This window comes from Vollenhovia emeryi, unplaced genomic scaffold (genome assembly GCF_000949405.1).
Source record: "Vollenhovia emeryi isolate VEMERY1.0 unplaced genomic scaffold, V.emery_V1.0 DF939226.1, whole genome shotgun sequence".
Lineage (NCBI taxonomy): Eukaryota > Metazoa > Arthropoda > Insecta > Hymenoptera > Formicidae > Vollenhovia > Vollenhovia emeryi.
In genome coordinates this window covers 187,299-204,778 of record NW_011967140.1, presented here as the reverse complement: position 1 = coordinate 204,778, position 17,480 = coordinate 187,299, and the positions used below count along the sequence as shown (strand labels likewise).

At 43.5% G+C, this 17,480-nt stretch overlaps 1 protein-coding gene across 1 annotated transcript; it reads right to left on the bottom strand.

Annotated features, from left to right (window-relative positions):
• Nucleotides 1-8,118: 8,118 nt before the first annotated feature.
• On the bottom strand, nucleotides 8,119-14,114 carry LOC105560619. The gene is made up of 5 exons (XM_012009874.1): nucleotides 13,731-14,114; nucleotides 12,603-12,726; nucleotides 11,928-12,078; nucleotides 11,264-11,480; nucleotides 8,119-10,382 (listed from the first exon to the last, which is right to left on the bottom strand). Exons 1-5 carry the CDS (start codon nucleotides 13,964-13,966, stop codon nucleotides 10,256-10,258), a joined length of 855 nt encoding a protein of 284 aa, XP_011865264.1. The 5' UTR covers nucleotides 13,967-14,114; the 3' UTR covers nucleotides 8,119-10,255.
• Nucleotides 14,115-17,480: the final 3,366 nt, after the last annotated feature.

Here is a 17,480-nt window from a genome sequence, read left to right as displayed (position 1 = left end):
TACCTAATTTTAATTGTTGGCGTAACTAATAATTTTGCTATAATAGGATTTATTAATGCACCTAATTTTCTTTTATGTAACAGCAAAAAAATTAGTTACATGTACCAAGCTATTTTTTCCATTGGTTGTAGTAAAGAATCATCTTTGCTCTACTAACAAATCTACCGTGCTGCAACATCAAATTTTATTAGATATAATTACTAATCCTATGCAGCTTTGCGATTTGATTACTGCAACATAGCAAACTGGCTGTCCGTATATTACGGCGGTAAATTTGCTAGACTAGCAGGGTTTTTGATTGTCATAGCAAATCTTTTTTTTCCGTGAATGTATAAAAGTTATGTGATTAATTGTACGCAGTGTGCAAAAATTACAAAAATCTTTATGACGCGTAGCAAGTAGCAGTCAAGTAAAATTTAAGAAAGATATGAAAACCGGCAGCCAGACGCGACAAGAAGATAGATTTCGGGCGACTTTTCTTTGGTGACGATAATCCCCGACTATTTTCTCCGTGGGATTTTATTTCAGACGGCAACCGCTGCCGCCCGATTAAACGGACACGTATATTTTCACCGCGTTTCTAATTGCGCGCGGCCTCTCAAATTCCTGAGCGATCGACGTAAATTGCGATAAGTAACGCGTATCGTATTAACCTCGTCTCCCCATTCGCGATCGACATTGTCGTCTCGTCAGCTGCACGCACGCGTGATCAGGCTTTTAACAAACTTGACGACAAAGGCTGTTATAATTGGGGGGGGGGGGGAGCAGTGACAAAGCCTCACCCATAATAAACTTCTTTCTTTATCTCGTCGAATAAATTTCAATCACGATTTCATAAATGTGACACGTCGCTGTTCTTCGCACTGGCTGGTCATTGTAGTCCAAACATACAAACACGCGTGCACGTGTATAGGAGGATATTCAGAGAACTCAGCTTTCAATGAGTTCAAAGTTCGATTTGTGCTTAAACGAAAGATGAATTGATCTAATTATAATTCTCACTTTGACAAAATCGCCTCGTGAAAGTACGATTTCACGAACAAGTGGTTGGCTGTGAGTAGGGGAGACCGGGGTTGGAAGTCACTTTTTTTTTCTTAGAAGTGTTTTGAGTGATTTTTTCAAAGCAATTCCAATAATTGCTACATCGTTTCGTAAGACACATATCTGGCTAACTTCTTATACAAAAGTCGTTGGGATAGTAATAACCAAATTTGTGACATCTTGCCCCGCTTAAGGGATGGTTGTCACAGTGCTTAGAGCTGATTGTTACATACAGATGCAACTGATTTATGAAATAAAGATCGGTCGAGTTTAAAACAAAATATATACTTCTTGTTAAATACAGTGAGTTATCTTCAGGTAAATTGTTAATTTAACGTAGTAGTTTGATTGCTAAAATCAATTAATTTACCGAAATTAAAAATCAACTTCTCTCATACTAATTTTCTCAATTATTTCAGTAAAAACACTTTATAATATTTAGCATATTTTTCAACATATTTTTTAAAATATCAATAGCCCCAAATGGTCTGTGACAACTGGACCCAAACAGTAAAAATTTCTAACCCCAACAAGGGTCATTAAAATGTCTAGATATCAACGAATTTTACATAAAAATTAAATTTATTAAACAGCCAGTTAAGATCGACTAAACTGATCCATCGTTACTTGGAGTGTTTCAAAACAGGTCACTACCTGTTCTCTCCTTACGCCATGCCACAGCGAGCTAGTGGTTCGCGGGGGGTTCGATGGTGTGCCAGGGTGCCCCTGCATTCTTATGACGTATTGCTAGGTGCTTGTGCGCGAGATAGTCCTCCTGTTACAACTCTTGTGACAACCTACCCGTGCGACAACCAAATCCGGTCTCCCCTAAACAACGTTTTAAAATCAACCGACAATACAATTCCTGCACTGAAAAAAATTTCTGGTTGAATATGGACGAATCAGATAATTCCTTTAGGATTTACCAGAATTCCTTTAGGATTTACCAGAATTTCTGTAGGATTACAGGAATTCTGGTAAATCCTAAAGGAATTCTGGTAAATCCTAAAGGAATTATCTGATTCGTCCATATTCAACCAGAAATTTTTTTCAGTGTGTGAATACGGCGAGTTCAATACTTGTCGCACTCGGCCGTTAATCTTGCCGCGAGTTGTTCATGTTCGCCGCGAATTAAAAGTCGGCTCGTGATTGTTTCAAAGAATTTAAAACGATTACAAAGGACACACGGGACGAAGTTTGTTTCGCGTACGTGTGAAGTTTCCCACGTTTCGCGTGTGTTCTTTATATCAACACATGCAAACGCGCGCACGCAGCGGGTCCAAGGTGGAAGCCCGCGCGGCCAAACACTTCTGTAAATGCACTTAACACAGCGATAATATTATGTCTCGTTGGAACAGTTGGCGGTTGAAGAGGCCGGAATGGTTGGCGGCCAACCATTTGTGGTAAATCGGTCGCGACAGGGACCCGCTCGTGGCGGACTTGCGGCGTCGGGACGCCCTTACTTGCCGACGTCGTATATCGAGTGTATACGTCATAGTAAAGGTCCGTCGTTGCTGTGTCTTTCGAGAGGCTCGCAAAAACGACGTTGCGATTTTTCTCCCTCCGCGAGAAGTTATTTCGAATAAAGGAGGAAATTATAATAACAATCCCGAGAACGCCTTGGGAAATTAACATATTTCGCGTGTGCGTTTCAATTTGAAACGAAAATAATCCCAGATTATTCATTGAAATCGTCACCTTCTCCAACTTCGCCCGCGAATCGCGTAAACCGGAGGGATGGGTTTCACTTCCGTATCTCTCATTTAATTTCATTGCGTCGCTCACCGCAAGCACCATGAGGAAGTCGCGCGTCTCGTTTATCTTTTCGTCACATTGCCGGCAATTTTTAAGCCCGCGGTTAGCCCGTAAACGTGCTGTCTCGGGCGTCTCCGCGTAAGCCGCCAGGCCGTAAACCGGCAACTTCATTTCTTTAATGAGCATGTAAATTCCGCGCGGCGACTCCGAACGCGATTTCGCAGCGGCGCGACGGGCGTGCACGTATCCGCCGTATATCCAGCATTCGCACTCGCGGCGATATCAACGCGAAACGCGCGCGTCGAGAATTTCGTTACGGCAATCGTGCACGCGAGGAGCGTCCGTTTCGCACGGGCGGCGTCGCGGCGCTGGCGAAGACGCCGACGGTGCCGACGGAGGTGACGACCGGCACGAAGGAGATTTACTCTTCTTTTTATATTTCGCCCAAGACGCGCATTTCCGACGGACGACGGAGGAAAGCGGGATTAATGAATATTCAGGAGCAACGGAGCGCAGAGTTGGACTCTGCATTGGTTGGCGCGAGACGAGAAGAGCGAGAGAGAGAGAGAGAGAGAGAGGGAAAGGGAGGGAAAAATAGAATGGTCAGCGAGGAAGGAAGCTGGAAGAAGGAGGATGCATGGAGGAGGAGAGATAGAGGATGGACGCGAGAAAATGCTCTGACGTTAACGCGATTAATTTGCTGGGAACTTTACATTTTAATATTCATCCCGGGGACGCTCTCCCTGACCTCCTTCCTCTTCCTCCTGCCTTCTCCCGCGCCGCCTTCCTTGCGCTTTTCCTTGTCCTTGTTTTTCCGCTCGCCTTACTTCTCCGCGCGACCCTTCGTCTAATCCCACTTTTTTCTTCCCTGGTCCCCCACGCGTTTCCCGCTCTTTCCCAGCTTCTTTGCGCTTATTTACCCTGGCGGAATCGTGACGATGCGCCTCGAAAGTTGAGTATAATAACAGTCTCCCGCGAGTCGAGAAGCCAATGAGGCAGAATAAGGTGAGAGTACGTGCTTAAAAATTTATCGGACAGTTTATGGTATTAACAGATTTCAAGTAGGCGACTAGTAAATCGAGAGAAAATACATTCTATATTGTTTTTCTGGACGTAATACTTGGGGTTAAAATGGACGGTAATAATTTCGAGAAATACTATTTTGATTTTATAAAAGACGGTAATTTTTTAAATATAATGAAACGCCGCGAAAACGAGAACAGAGTTCCCAAAAGTCGAAATTTAAGCCAATTTACACGAATTTGTTGAAACTTTCTTCGTCACGCAGATACTATTAAGAAATAAACTTAACAGCTTGCTTTCTTTACATTATTCTTGATTACAGAACAAACATTCCTAATTAAACACGCTTCGCGTTTCCTTCCCTCCGTGCTACTACGTCTCTTATTTCTCGACGGGTTTTTGATTTGTGTTAACAGCGGTTTCAGTATGTGCGCGCATCAGGCGAGCTTGCCATAAAACTCGATATCGATCGGAGAACGCTATGCCGCGCGTGCATTGCGTGTCCTATATTTATTTAATTAGTCGACCGATGGAAAGAAAACGAGAGTTGACGCCGCGGGACATTACAGATAGATTGCTTGGTTACCACCCGCGGAGTCTCTAATTAAACTCGGCGCGAACTACAATGTAATAAAAACACAGGTGCGACTATCCGGTAGACAACGAGCGTATCGATTATTGTCTGACGTTGACGCGGAAAATCTGCTCGTCCTTTCTCTCTTTTAATCCCGTTATTTTCGCTATAAACGTACGTGTGTGTGCTACAGTTTAATTTAATCAACGCGAAAATAATCCCCGCCGTGCTAACTAAATAAATGTTTTTTTGCATGCTTTTTAGATTTGCGCGAAAATCTCCATAAAAAGTAAATAGTTTAGTATAACATTATTGCACATATTGAATGTTGACGTCGCGTAACAGATTAGCGCTGTAGCGGTCTGCTAACGCCTGTGTCCACGATGCTAGAACTTGGCCCAAGTTCCAGTGCCAAGAAATGTGTAGCCAATCAACTTGCAGGTTTTATGGAATAGCTGCAAGTTGATTGGCTAGACATTCCTCGAAACTGCAACTTGGACCATGTCATCGTGGACACGGGCCTTTAGAGGAGGCAGGAAAACGATCTTCCCGAGCTAGGGCACTTACTTCAACAGATACGTTTTACGGTATCGGCTGAAAATCGATCATCGTCGGGTGAGACTACTTTGAGAACTACAGCTGACAATTTCCGCAGTCTCCTGCAGGCGCACGTGCGCGACCCCGCGGAACGACAAGGATCGAAACGGGGCATAGAACGAGAGGGGAGAGTTTTGCCGCGGGTAATAAGGGCGAAGGAGGGTATAGTCGGAGTAAGGACACGAGGAGAGGGGAACCAAGTCGGTTGTAGGTTGGGACCTTTGCATCCGCGTATAGCGCGCTCAGAGGGTTATGCGCAGGAGCCTCGTAATAATATAGATGACTCCGATGCGATTAGGAACGCAAGCTTCGAGGAAATGGTCCTTCAGAGATGCTTACCAGGCGTTCCGCCCTCTCTCTCTCTCTCGCTCTTTCTTCTGTCCGCTGGTTGCCTGTAATATTCGAGCTTGCTTGGCAGCTCCCCTTCGATCCTCCATCGATTCTCGTTTCCCCTCGCTTGCTTGATAGGCGTAGATCGGACGGCCGTCTCTCGCACCATTGGGACTGATCCCTCGAGGCCTTTCCTCGAATATCCGCTGCTTAGCACACGTTCCACATACATTTTTAATCGATTCGACACGCTTTCCGGCGAACGAGCCGCTTAAACAGTGATTTCGACTCGACCGAGTTTACTGCCTTTCCGCCTCAATCGTCCTTGTTTTACCTTTTCTTGTCTCACCGTTACAGTTTGTATTCACGCCGGGGAATAATCCCGGGATTAAATAATCGACACGTAATTGGCCAACGTAAAAATTTCAACTTGGCAAATTTGATTTTTGTTCTTCAAACTGACGTGCCGAATATTTTTTAATATAATTGTCTGGTAAAAGTTTTGACAGTTGCGCGGTCGCGTATCTCTTTATAGCCGCCAAAGGGGAAACGTAATTACACGTTCGCGCTTAACTTTCGGAAATTTCTTTGCACGTAAAATTGAAATTTGCGGAGACGCAGACTAAAAAAAACCGGTTAACTGTCCGGCGGGCTCTTTAAGCGAAATTAGTCTATGGTTACGGAGTCGAGAGGCGGTGATAATGGCACTTGTTGGTGAGCGAAGCTTGCCCGCTCGGGCTTCGTCCTCTAAAATAAAGTTACGGCCATTAACAAAACTAGGTTTCTCACTTTAACTTGTCCTAAAAATCCACGTTGCATCAAAATTGGAGCCGCTAAATTGGTGGCAGTTGCTGTCCCGCGTATTTTTCACACTTTAGAGAGCAAGGTGTTGCCGCAATTCTCTCTCTTCTCGCTGGATTTGTTTTATAATATTTTTAACGATAAAGTAAATATTTATCCACACGCGTATAACGTTTTAATTTTATGCAGTGAAATTTTCGTTGAGTTTATAAAACATTTAAATAACAAGAATACAACCGCGTTTAACTGACACGCCATAAAATTATTTCATAAAATTTAATTAAAGTGTATTATTTATTTTACTTCATTAAACTTCTGATATATGTGTCGTAATCGTAAATATTCCCCCTAATTACATTGGCACAGCTAAACGCATTGCTGTGGCTCGCTAAATTGCCTGAAAACATTTCAAAGACATTGTTGACGGAACATCGTCCGTTCTTTAATTTCTAATTCGCGAACAGCGAACGTGCGACAACGTGGCTGCGGTGGCATTTTCCCCCTCATATGTTTAGGACAAAAAACGTACGATATTTTAAGTTACCTGAGATTTTTTCAGAAGACGTACAATTTATCGCCGGTCCCTCGAGTTTCCTGCCACGGCCATGGATAACCCCCGGTCCCCCATTCCGCCATGGCGGATAACCCGGCTCTGTCCGCGCCACGTTCGCTCTATGGCGGCACTCTCTTTCATACATAGCTGACATTTACCACCTCCCATATCCACCCTCTCTCATATTACGCGTTGAAATAGCCCTCGTCCCCCGAGCGAAGGCGCAGCAGGACGTAATAGCATTCTCGGAGAATTACTTATACCCTCCTGTGACCACCACTCATCGCGGCCAAGTTTCTCTCTTTCCACGAGCTCTTTTCCTGATAAAGTCTCGCCTTGTTAAAAGCAGCGTCACTCTTGCCCCCGTCGGCGATGAAAATAATCAGAAATAAACGCGCGGCATTTAGCGCGGTAATCCTCTCTCTCCTCTTTCATTCTCGGGGTATTTGCTCGACAATTATATTTCACGGGAAATGATACCCGGGACAAGAATCTCTGCGCGATTGTTTCACATGCGAAAGCTGGAAAGCATAATTCTTCGGGAACGTTGAATTATAAATTACGTGAGGGAGAGAGAAATTTTATTTTTTGAAATTCTCGTTACGTTCGTCTAAATCACGCGCCACTTACGTGCGCGAGTATAAAGCAAGAAAATTTAAAATAAATGCACCGCAAAGTGATAAGTACGCGACACATCGGCGCGGATCGTAATCCTTTTAACAAGGAGGTAATAACGTCGTTATACGACTTTCATGCGAGCGGCAAGGCTCTACGTATATCGCGATCCGCCATCAAGTGTACGTCCCATCCGTATGGACATTACGTAATTGCAACGGGACGTTTATATAACGGGAATATTACGGGTTACGTAACGGATGGCATAATATACAATATCCTAATAAGCGCGTACACGTTGTACGTGTACAAAGTAAATTTCATCGTTATTATCGAATCGCCGCTCCGTAATAAAAAGTTGCCGGCGTGGCCGCGACGTAGCGAAACGTTTATGCGAATGTGCAGTGCCGGTGATTATTCGCGATTCAGTCGAACACAGAAGAAGAGAAAACCCGTTGTCCCGCCCAATTCGTTCCCCCCGTTCGCTCAGCTTTTCCCCCGCGTCAAATCCTGTTATCCCCTAATTACTTACATTCTTTTGCATAAATTAAACGATGAAGTCTATCAGGCCCCATTTATGAATATTTCATTTCCTTAATGCAACGCTGGATATTTGTCGGCCGCACCTCTACTGTTTAAAAAATATTACTAAGAGAGTTTTTATATAATACGCCACGTTAGATATTATAATGAAAATGTTATGAGATGACTGATTTTTTTTAGCACGTGTTTATTTTTAACTGCCTAATCTAACGCATATACACTGTCTTTCTTCAAAATATTTAACACTTAGGAGTTTGAAGATTTATATCGTAACTCAAAGATATCACTAATGTCTGCTTGTTTTAATAGTTACATTATTATTATTAATAAACGTAAATACTAGCTTTTAAATCTCTAAATACTATAAAATCGAGTCGTTACTATATTATTAGAAAAATATATTAACTATACTTAAACATATTTGTATTATTATTAGTAAATCTGCAATCTTCTAGCAAGAATTAGGTCTTGTACGTAAAAGTATCTTCGTAAAATTTCGTTTACAATTATTTGTACTCGCAACGTAGTCATTTATGCGATCAAAAAAAGCTTCGCGTCTAACTAATTTCCACATTTAGAAATCCACCGGTGCAATAAAAACGAAATACATTGTTTCTTTTTGAAACAAGTTATTTAATGAATTTTGAATTTCGGTCAATTCTCACGAAAGTTTTTTCACGCGATGAGACATCAATAAACGGAGTAACATTCAAATGCTTACACGGGAGAGAGCTGGAGTGTATAATTTCACATATTCGATTACTTTGCTCCGTGAAATCCCGGTTATCAGCGCACCGGCGGATTAATTTCTGGCGCGTGATCGACTTAATGCGTTTTAAGATAATGTTAGTCGCGTGACTGGCGCAAAAGTAGGCGACTGATAGGAACGGTAATTTCATATATATATATATTGCGGTTTGATATCGCGGCGCTGACCTTTCCACCAACGGAAAAATAGGAACCTTCGCTACATGCGAGGGAGACGGGATTAGAAATCACGTCGACCTGCGAACCGGCACGGTGTATCTTACGGTGCGTGTGCGTGTCGAGGAAATGGCTCTACCGAGTCACGAGCGTATAATGCAGTTTCCCTCTGCACATTACGCTTGACCCTCCATCGGTCGCATATGCATCTGAAAGATATATGGCTGGACTTACGTTTTAACCGGATTTCGTGTGTATAATACGGGGGAACAAGCAGAATTAATCTTTCGACGGATAGTCTCTTCCCTCCGTATTATGTGCAACTAGAGGGAGAATTTGCTCACGCACTTATTAAATCCGTAATAAATCCGAAAAAAAAAGTACGTGACATCGTCAGACAATGTGTATCCGAAGGAAGAATTTGCGATGTCAGAAAGATGCCATCTCTCTCCTCTTCGTTCGCGTAAAATAAGTCAAAGTTATTCGCTTTTAATGTACACGCGATAACTCAGTTATCCGCGATATTGTGCGGAGAGTCTCTCAGAAAGTTCGGTTCGCACACACGCGGAAATAAAATTGTTCAGTACTCATTGGCGGAGGTATAAGTTGGTGAACGTCCACCCTCGATCGAGCCGGAGCCAATGTCGGTGTGACGCGTTGAAATAACTACGCGCGTAATGTTTTTATGCGAGTCGGCGCGAGTGATATAAACAATATCCTTCCCACGAGTAACGGAACGACAGGGCGAGGCAGCGTGCGACACACGCTGACGTATTACTACGTGCTCAACTGTCCGACGCGCCGTATCACCGCCCGCTCGGAGGGACGAGTCTCACCGTGTGCAATCTCACGAGTTTCCACGCCTCGCTTTTATCAGGTAAAATTAACATTAGCGGCATACCGTTCAGCTGTATTCTACATTGAGGAAAGTGTGAATCTAGTCTTCGCGCGCACACCCACACGTCTGCTCCCCGCAGAGATGAAATAACCGAGTCATTCTGTTTGAAAGAACGAAACGGTGTCAAGTCCCTCCGTGGATTCTTTTAATTCGCAATCAGTGTTTTCTTGACCGTATATCTGGCATTTTTAATAATACAGAAAATTGATTGCGAAAAATATTACCTCAGCCAGGGTTTGAACCTGGACTTCCCCTACACTCTAGGCGTGTGTCTTTTGATTCGGTTGTCCACTCGATTCGAAATACGCGCGAGCCTCCTCTATATTTTGCCTCTCTTGTGCGTTATCTCGTATACGTACGGCGGCAAGCCTCGTTCCTTCATACGTCGCGATCGACGGAGAATTAGAGTCGCGCCGAAATCGCACGAAGCGGATCCTCGCGCCGCTGCCCGAATTTCGATCGAGGTAGTCGTCTGCATTAGCGTCGTCGTCGTCGGGTCGTAACGTCGTCCTCGCGGTGGCGTCCTCCCTCGATTCGTCGCCGTTATCGATCGCGGCGATGGCGGCGGCCGAAGAATTCGGGGTGCCGGACGGGGGACGTGTCAGTTTCTTTGCGGTTTTATTACACGGCTCGCCGGAGGTGGCAATTTGTTGAAGCCCGCGTTGTCAAAGACCGGAAGTAGGTCCCTCACTCTTTGTCCCGTGCCGATCGACGCCAACTCGATCCATCTGCAATGGCGAAACACGTGAAAGGGGCTCTCTCTTCTCCTCTCCTTTTTTTTGCCTGAAAAGAGCCGTTTCCCGCCTAATGCCCGCAAACCTTTTGTATTTTATTGGCAATGTTCCATTAAAGATATTACGGTGAAGTAGAAGAGCGGATCGCGTAATGGCGCTATCATTACTTTTCTTTCTTTCCCCCCTTTTTTTTATAGAAAAGATTGCATTTTAGGCTAATAGCAATTACTTCGTTTTCTTGAATTTGATATTTTGCAACATCGGCAGATTATTCGCACCGAAGGGGAAACCGCTGAGGGCATTGTGGTGTACAGATTTGCGGCATTACTGGGCATTTTTTGGGCATTAGTTTGAGCATTAGGTCTTGCTGGGGCATTATAAAGGCAAAATAAGATAATAAGATAAAGTAATGCCCACTGGGCATTAATGGGCATTGGTGTACAAGATTTTGGTCAGCGGTTTCCCCCTCGGCACTGAAAAAATCATAGCTGAGCATCGAGGTAAAACCTAAAGCGTAATTTGAACAAACGAAGAATATCGATGACATTCAACAGCTTACTCATCCCTCGTACGAAAAGTTATTTCATCACAAAGTCATTTCTGATGCATTCGATCGCAACGAGCGAATTAACAACGGCGGTTCTCTACAATGCCGGAAGTAACGGACATTTAAACAACCACGATTACACCGAATTGCCCAGCGCAATTTCGACGCAATGATAGTTAATAAATATCGGACAATAAATATCGGCCGGGACGATATCGGGGTCGCGCGTAATTTTTAACACGCGGCCACGCGAATTTGTCGTTCAATGAATCACGCGGGGGAGCTCGCGTCGCGCGGGCGAGCATGCACGAGCGAATTCACTTCCCACCTGTTGTTTTTGTATTTTGCGAGGGGTTGAGCGGCTGGATGGGGCGTTTCGGTGGGGAAATATGTGGCCCCATAAAAATCCAAACCACGGCTCAGCAGCATCGAGGTCTCCTCCACGCTGGCCAGGGTAACCCTTATAACGGGTGGCCCCGTATAAATCGTCGCCGGCTCGTTCAGATTCTGCGCGTCGCTCTTTAGCTTGTCATTGATGGCCTTCACTGATTTATTTAACACACGATTTTATTGCATGCGTTGCAGAACGGCAGAAAGCTCGACGCGTTGCGCGTCACGGCCAAGTGATAGCGCTCTTTAAATACGCGGGCGTACGAAACGCGAATGTGCGTGATACCAAGTTTATTGCAAAATTTATTGTTAACCTATTGGGCAGAATGAGATGCAATTGCTCGAGACACCGAATAACACGGATATGTCGGACTGTTGTTTCGCGAAAATAAGTTTCTTTATTTTTTTTTTCTTACTGAAATTGCGTCTCAAGTTATATACGCAAGATGTAAATATATAAATACACAGCGAAAGGATTTTTGGAATCGTAAAGGGAGAAGCAGTATCCATCACGTTACGCGCATAGGGTCTGAAGCTTTCCCCCGGAAAGAGCGACGGTATGAGAAATATGGAGAAGAAGCATTTGCATTTTCGTGACTCACAAACAGTTCCCGTATTCAGAGGTAGTCTGGTTACTTCGACGATAGATCGATATTTGTAGAGAGCGTGTCTAATATCGTCCTCCGGCAGTTCTTCGGGCACATCTAGAACGTAGACCGTGAAGATCTTCGCCGGTCTACACGGTATAGCGACCTGTATAGTACGAGTTATAATGCACATTCGCCAAGTTCATTCTCGGGGAACGATCCGAAAACAAGAATTGCAAAATTATCATCTCAGGAGAACAAGTTCGATGTATCAAGAATGATGCGAATATTTCTACAATTGGCTTTAAATTAACGCGACAATGAAATACTAAGTCGCTCGCGTTAAATTACTATCAAAATATTTGTGTCCTAAAGCACCCTTTATACGTTGTGGGATATCTGCAACATGTGTTTGTGCCACGAGAGCGTAGAATCCCATGCAGATCCCGAGATTAGTTGCGGAAGCGCTATAAGGTATTTCTCTGTCAGGTGCTTTAGCTTTGGTAAGGTTTCCCAAGTACAACATAATGCAACACCCTCCCCGGATGTAAAGTATAAAAACGCTAATGTACGCGAAATTATTTGCGACGGAGTAACTTTGCCGACCGTTGTTTATCGGTAAGACGAAGCATATTTCCACAAATGCAGGGCTAATTAGGCCGCGAGAGTACATCGGTACGGAGCACCTACCTTTTTGTAGAAACGGGCGCCCGTCACTTTGTGAAAGCCTTTTTTATACACCGCTTGAAAGTCCTCGATGTTGCTGAACTTGAAGAGAATGCCGGTGGCGGTCTTCGTCAAAGAAAATGCGCCTCTAGATCGCACAATGGAAAGTGTTGATTACCATGTAAATTAATAAGGGAAACGTTTTGACGCGAAAGTCTGTAAAAATCTTCCGTATTTACGTGACGGAATAATGCAACGGGTAAGAGTTAGTTCGGTCCGTGTAATTCGCCGGGTGCGAATGAATTTTTGCCACCGTCATGCACATCGACTCATTGCGGATCAAAAAACCGTTCACACGCGGCATCAGGCGCAGTTGGTTTAATGGATTTGTTGTCCGACCTGTTACGGCCTCTACTACTTCGCGTTACGCGCCAACTGACTTAACTACTTTTAGATCCGATTCGGGCCCGAAGTACTTTAGGATCTCTTGCGGATTAAACTAAGTGAAGGCCGAAGTAATCTAGACGATGCACGTTCGATGCTAATGCCACAAATCAGTAAAAATAAGAATTGGATATAAGTCTGGCTTCGTGTACAAAAACCTTGGCGCGTCCCGTAAAATTTTATAATGTAACTTCTACAAACGAACTTCAGCGAGCAAACAATCCGCAACAACCAGACTTTAACGTTAAACAATGATGTAAAGTAATTAATTTTTATAAACACACCTGTTTATAAACCCTTTTGTTTTTTGACCTACTTTGTATCGTCGCTCGAATAATTGCACTCGTTTTACAAACAAAGGAAGTTCTTACGATGAAACCAAATTATCTGATGACTTATCGCGTCTTGATCAATTAATCTAAAGAATGATTATCAATCAAGGATTTAGTCAAATTACAATGTTTACGGTTTTCAAGTCTTACGAGTTAAATTTTTTGGCGACAATGATAAAGTTGTCGGGCACAAGGCAGCGAGTACGAGGCGCACGATAAAGCAACGAAGAAAATCGACGACACTTGGAGCTCGTTTGTCATAGTTATCGGGGTACAACGTCCGGTTTAACGTCTCTTTCATCGAACGGTTCGGGGGATCCGGGAAATAATCCTCGTCCCAAGGCGACGAGGTGGCCCGCCGAAGTGATGCGCTCACCGGAAGTTCATCTTCTCGCAGATGGTGGCGGCCTTCTCCATGCTCAGCTCGTGGCTGGGGGTGAGGAGGAAGGCGCCCTTAGTGAGGAAGTCGTTCTCGCTGACCTCCGAGTCGGTGTCGTGCCAGTCGGCGGAGCCGCGTCGGCCCTCCTGATTCAGGCGCAACATCGAGCTACTCTTGGACGTGGACATGTCTTTCTCGCACTGCGCACTGCCGCCCTGTTCCGACTGCGACATCTTTTATAGCGGTTGCCAGCGGACCGAGAACGGGTGATCTCACGTGTGCTGCTCGAGAGGGAACGGTCCTACACGTACGTAACGCGTTACGCGAGATCGATCGCTCGAGAGGATGTCGGCGCGAGACCGGACATACGTCGTGCTACACTGCTTCGTATCGCGTTCCACCACGGTCCTTTTATACGCGCCTCCGGATCGCCGCGACGAACGAATGGGTAGATAGGCGAGAGGAGATAGATAGATCGGTGCCCGTAAGATTGCTCGGGCAAAAAGTGCCCCTGAGCGCGTCCCGACGCGGCCAGTTAAGTCCCTGATTGTTATTGATGCGCATATACGCGCGAGAAAAGGTACGATTGGCCGGTTCAATTGTTAGTACAAATAAGCGTGTAGGAGGAAATGCTACCTCTTGGATATGGATTATTACTCACGCTAATGATTTCGATAGATCAGGATGGCTCGTGACAGTGTCGAAAATGTACGCGCTCAGCTCTCGATCCGCCCGTAAATGCCAGACGTCACATTCGTCCTGTTTACGATCCCTTAGTACACCTTTCACATTCAATATACAAAGACACTTTGTGCCAAGCTGGAACAAATAGCGCTCTTTTCCAACCCAGTTGTAATTTTTTTAAGTATCGTTTTCCGCGGATAGGAAAAATACCGGGGAGAATCCTACCACGCTGACAGAAAAATATGTAGTACTTGAAACTATAGTTGCATAGTAAAATAATTATAGTCAGGAATATCATTTTTTTAGTAATTATTACTATAATATTAGTAATAGAAACCATATGGACACAGCGATGCCAGCTATTTAAAAAATTTACTATAAAATATAAGCTTTTAACTCTTATTCTATTAAAAGATCCAGGTAATAAATAGTAAATTAATTAATTATTTTTATATAGTAAATACAATCACAATTATAGTACATTTAACTACATTTCTATCATCCACCTTACTAATCACATGGTGAACAAAAGTGAAGTGGTCCGGAATGTCCTCACTAGAGGAACTCGGGGTATAAGACTTTCTCGTAAGAAGAAAACCGCATAGGGTGTTACAAATATATATTCGTGTGAGATTACTTATCTTTTCTTTGAAACATGCTTTCTTGTACTATTTTTTTAGTTACTATTACATATAGTTATTTGAAATTTTACTTGTGGTTGTTATTGCGACATTTATAGTATACCTTACCAAATTAAAAGCTCGTTTGGTGCATTATGACAACCATATGATAAGTTGCATGGGCCGATATTGTGTCTATGAGAACTATAATACATTGTTAGGTCAACTATAACTTACGTAGTTGGAAGAATTATAAAAATGTGGTTGGCTCCTAAAATGACTATAAATTATAGTGAGATTGTGGTAACCGCAACCATTTTTTTCTATCAGTGCAGAAAGGGAGAAAGAGAACAGATGATACATTAGCTTTGTACGACTTTATTCCGCTAACGCGTAATACATAGCAATATTTAATTGAATTTTCAATGGTGTCGGGCACTGAGTTGTAAGTCTATTTTAATACGGCAGCGTGAAATTTTTTTGAAATATTCGAAAAATACACGCTCGTGTTCCCACTGTTTTATCACAAAATCTATGACAGCAGTTTGGAGAGTCGTATAAATATTTAAATCGCTGCACGTGCAAGTGTACCGTGAGAAGCTTTATTTGAATTCAATTTTAATGTCTCCCGCTTTTGGCAACCGCATCCGTGAGAACCGAGGACGGAGCTACATCGATTTATCACATGCCTATAATCTCTAGATTGCTTAAAGAGAACACTTAAAGTAAGGACCTAGTGGTAAAAAAAACAAAAAGTTGAAAATAAATATATTCTAAACATTTAATCGGATGCATTTATCTCTTTTTTTTTAATATCAGCACTGCGTCTGTCTGCAACATTCTTAGCAGATTTTATGCGTTTGTCTGTAGGAGATAAATTGAAATGTACATAATGTTATATTTCACAAAATTTTATGTTAGATATTACTGTCGATTTTACTAATTTTATTATCATTTTTGTTGACAGATTTTGCAGTTCAACATCGCAGTCAACCAAAATCTACTCGTCAGACCATCGATGGAAAGGTACGTGCAATAGATCATAGACTTATATATTGGGAACGTAACATTGTACTGCCATAATATTTTTAAGAATCGTTGGCGCAGCTAAAAATGATACACGCAATATATAAAATTTGAACATACATCAAACAAAGCACAAGTGTACTCTGATATCTTAATTCTTTTATGCGCGTGTAATTTTATAGAACGTCACTTTATTCCAAGTAGTCTCTTTAAATCTTTGCTCTAACTCAGACTCGCTAAATCATGCGAGACTCGCTAACGAAACAATCGTGTAACGATCGCTTATCGCGCTCGAGATCTCAAAAGGCATCAACCACGGGTCGCCGCCTCGTTCTCGCGGTCGTCAAACCCTTCAGTGTACGCATTAGGAGGCCAATCGGTGGTGCCATCCGGTATCGTCAAAGCCGGCGATTACGAAACGACGATTCAAATCTCTTAATTGCCGGTCGTGTTGGGCGACGCGTCGACACGCCGATCGGTAACCGCGCATTCGCCGATGGCGATCCCACCGAAGGGCGAGCGCGGGTGCTGCGACCAAGCCGCGACGCGTGTACAATACGGAGCGCGTTATAGGAATATCGCGGAACACCCGTTTGTGCCGCCGATGGCGAGGGGACCGATGATTGTACCTCGGTTCGCGGCCTGAGAGGCGAGAGCTCGCCGATAATTCACCGGTTTGGTTGACAGTGCCGCGCGATACTTCATCGTCAATAATCTGCCCGGCGCATCATCATCCGGGCAACGCATCGTCCGGGTACACGTGGGCGGCCCATCAGCGCCGCTCTCCGCTCGCCTCTTTTTCCAGCAAAGACGCGAGTAATGAATCGGCCGCGTGGGCATTTAATTGGATGATTGGCCGAAACGATACGTCCTCGATAAATTGACCTGTGAACGGGAAAAAAACAACGGGGGAAACGGGAGTTTTTGCCGGTGCATTATCGTCAAAAGTTGTTATTAAAGGCGATGAGGCGTTACGTATTACGTGAAAAACGAAGGACGAAATGTGACGTGATCACTGTGACCAATCGAGTTTTATTTTTCTCCTTGGCCGGCTCGTACGATAATTAATTGGACGCCGCATAAAATGATCCTTCTAACTCGTGTCGGTAATAATTTTTAGACACTCGCGTAACTTTTTATAAATTTAATATTTTCTTATATCAAATATTTGTTTTTTTTCACAAACTAATTGGATTAATACAATATAACATGGTTACTTTAGTTACAGTTATTTTGTAAAATATTTTTAAAAAATAAACACGCGTGTGTTTAAAAAAGAAATTGTGTTTGTACAGATATTGAAAAATAAATATGCAGGTCTAACAATAAATTCGTTCAATAAATTTTACAGCGGGAACAGTTTCGGGTTCGATGGTGTCTGTCATTAGTCAATCATTATCGAGGTATGATATGCCCG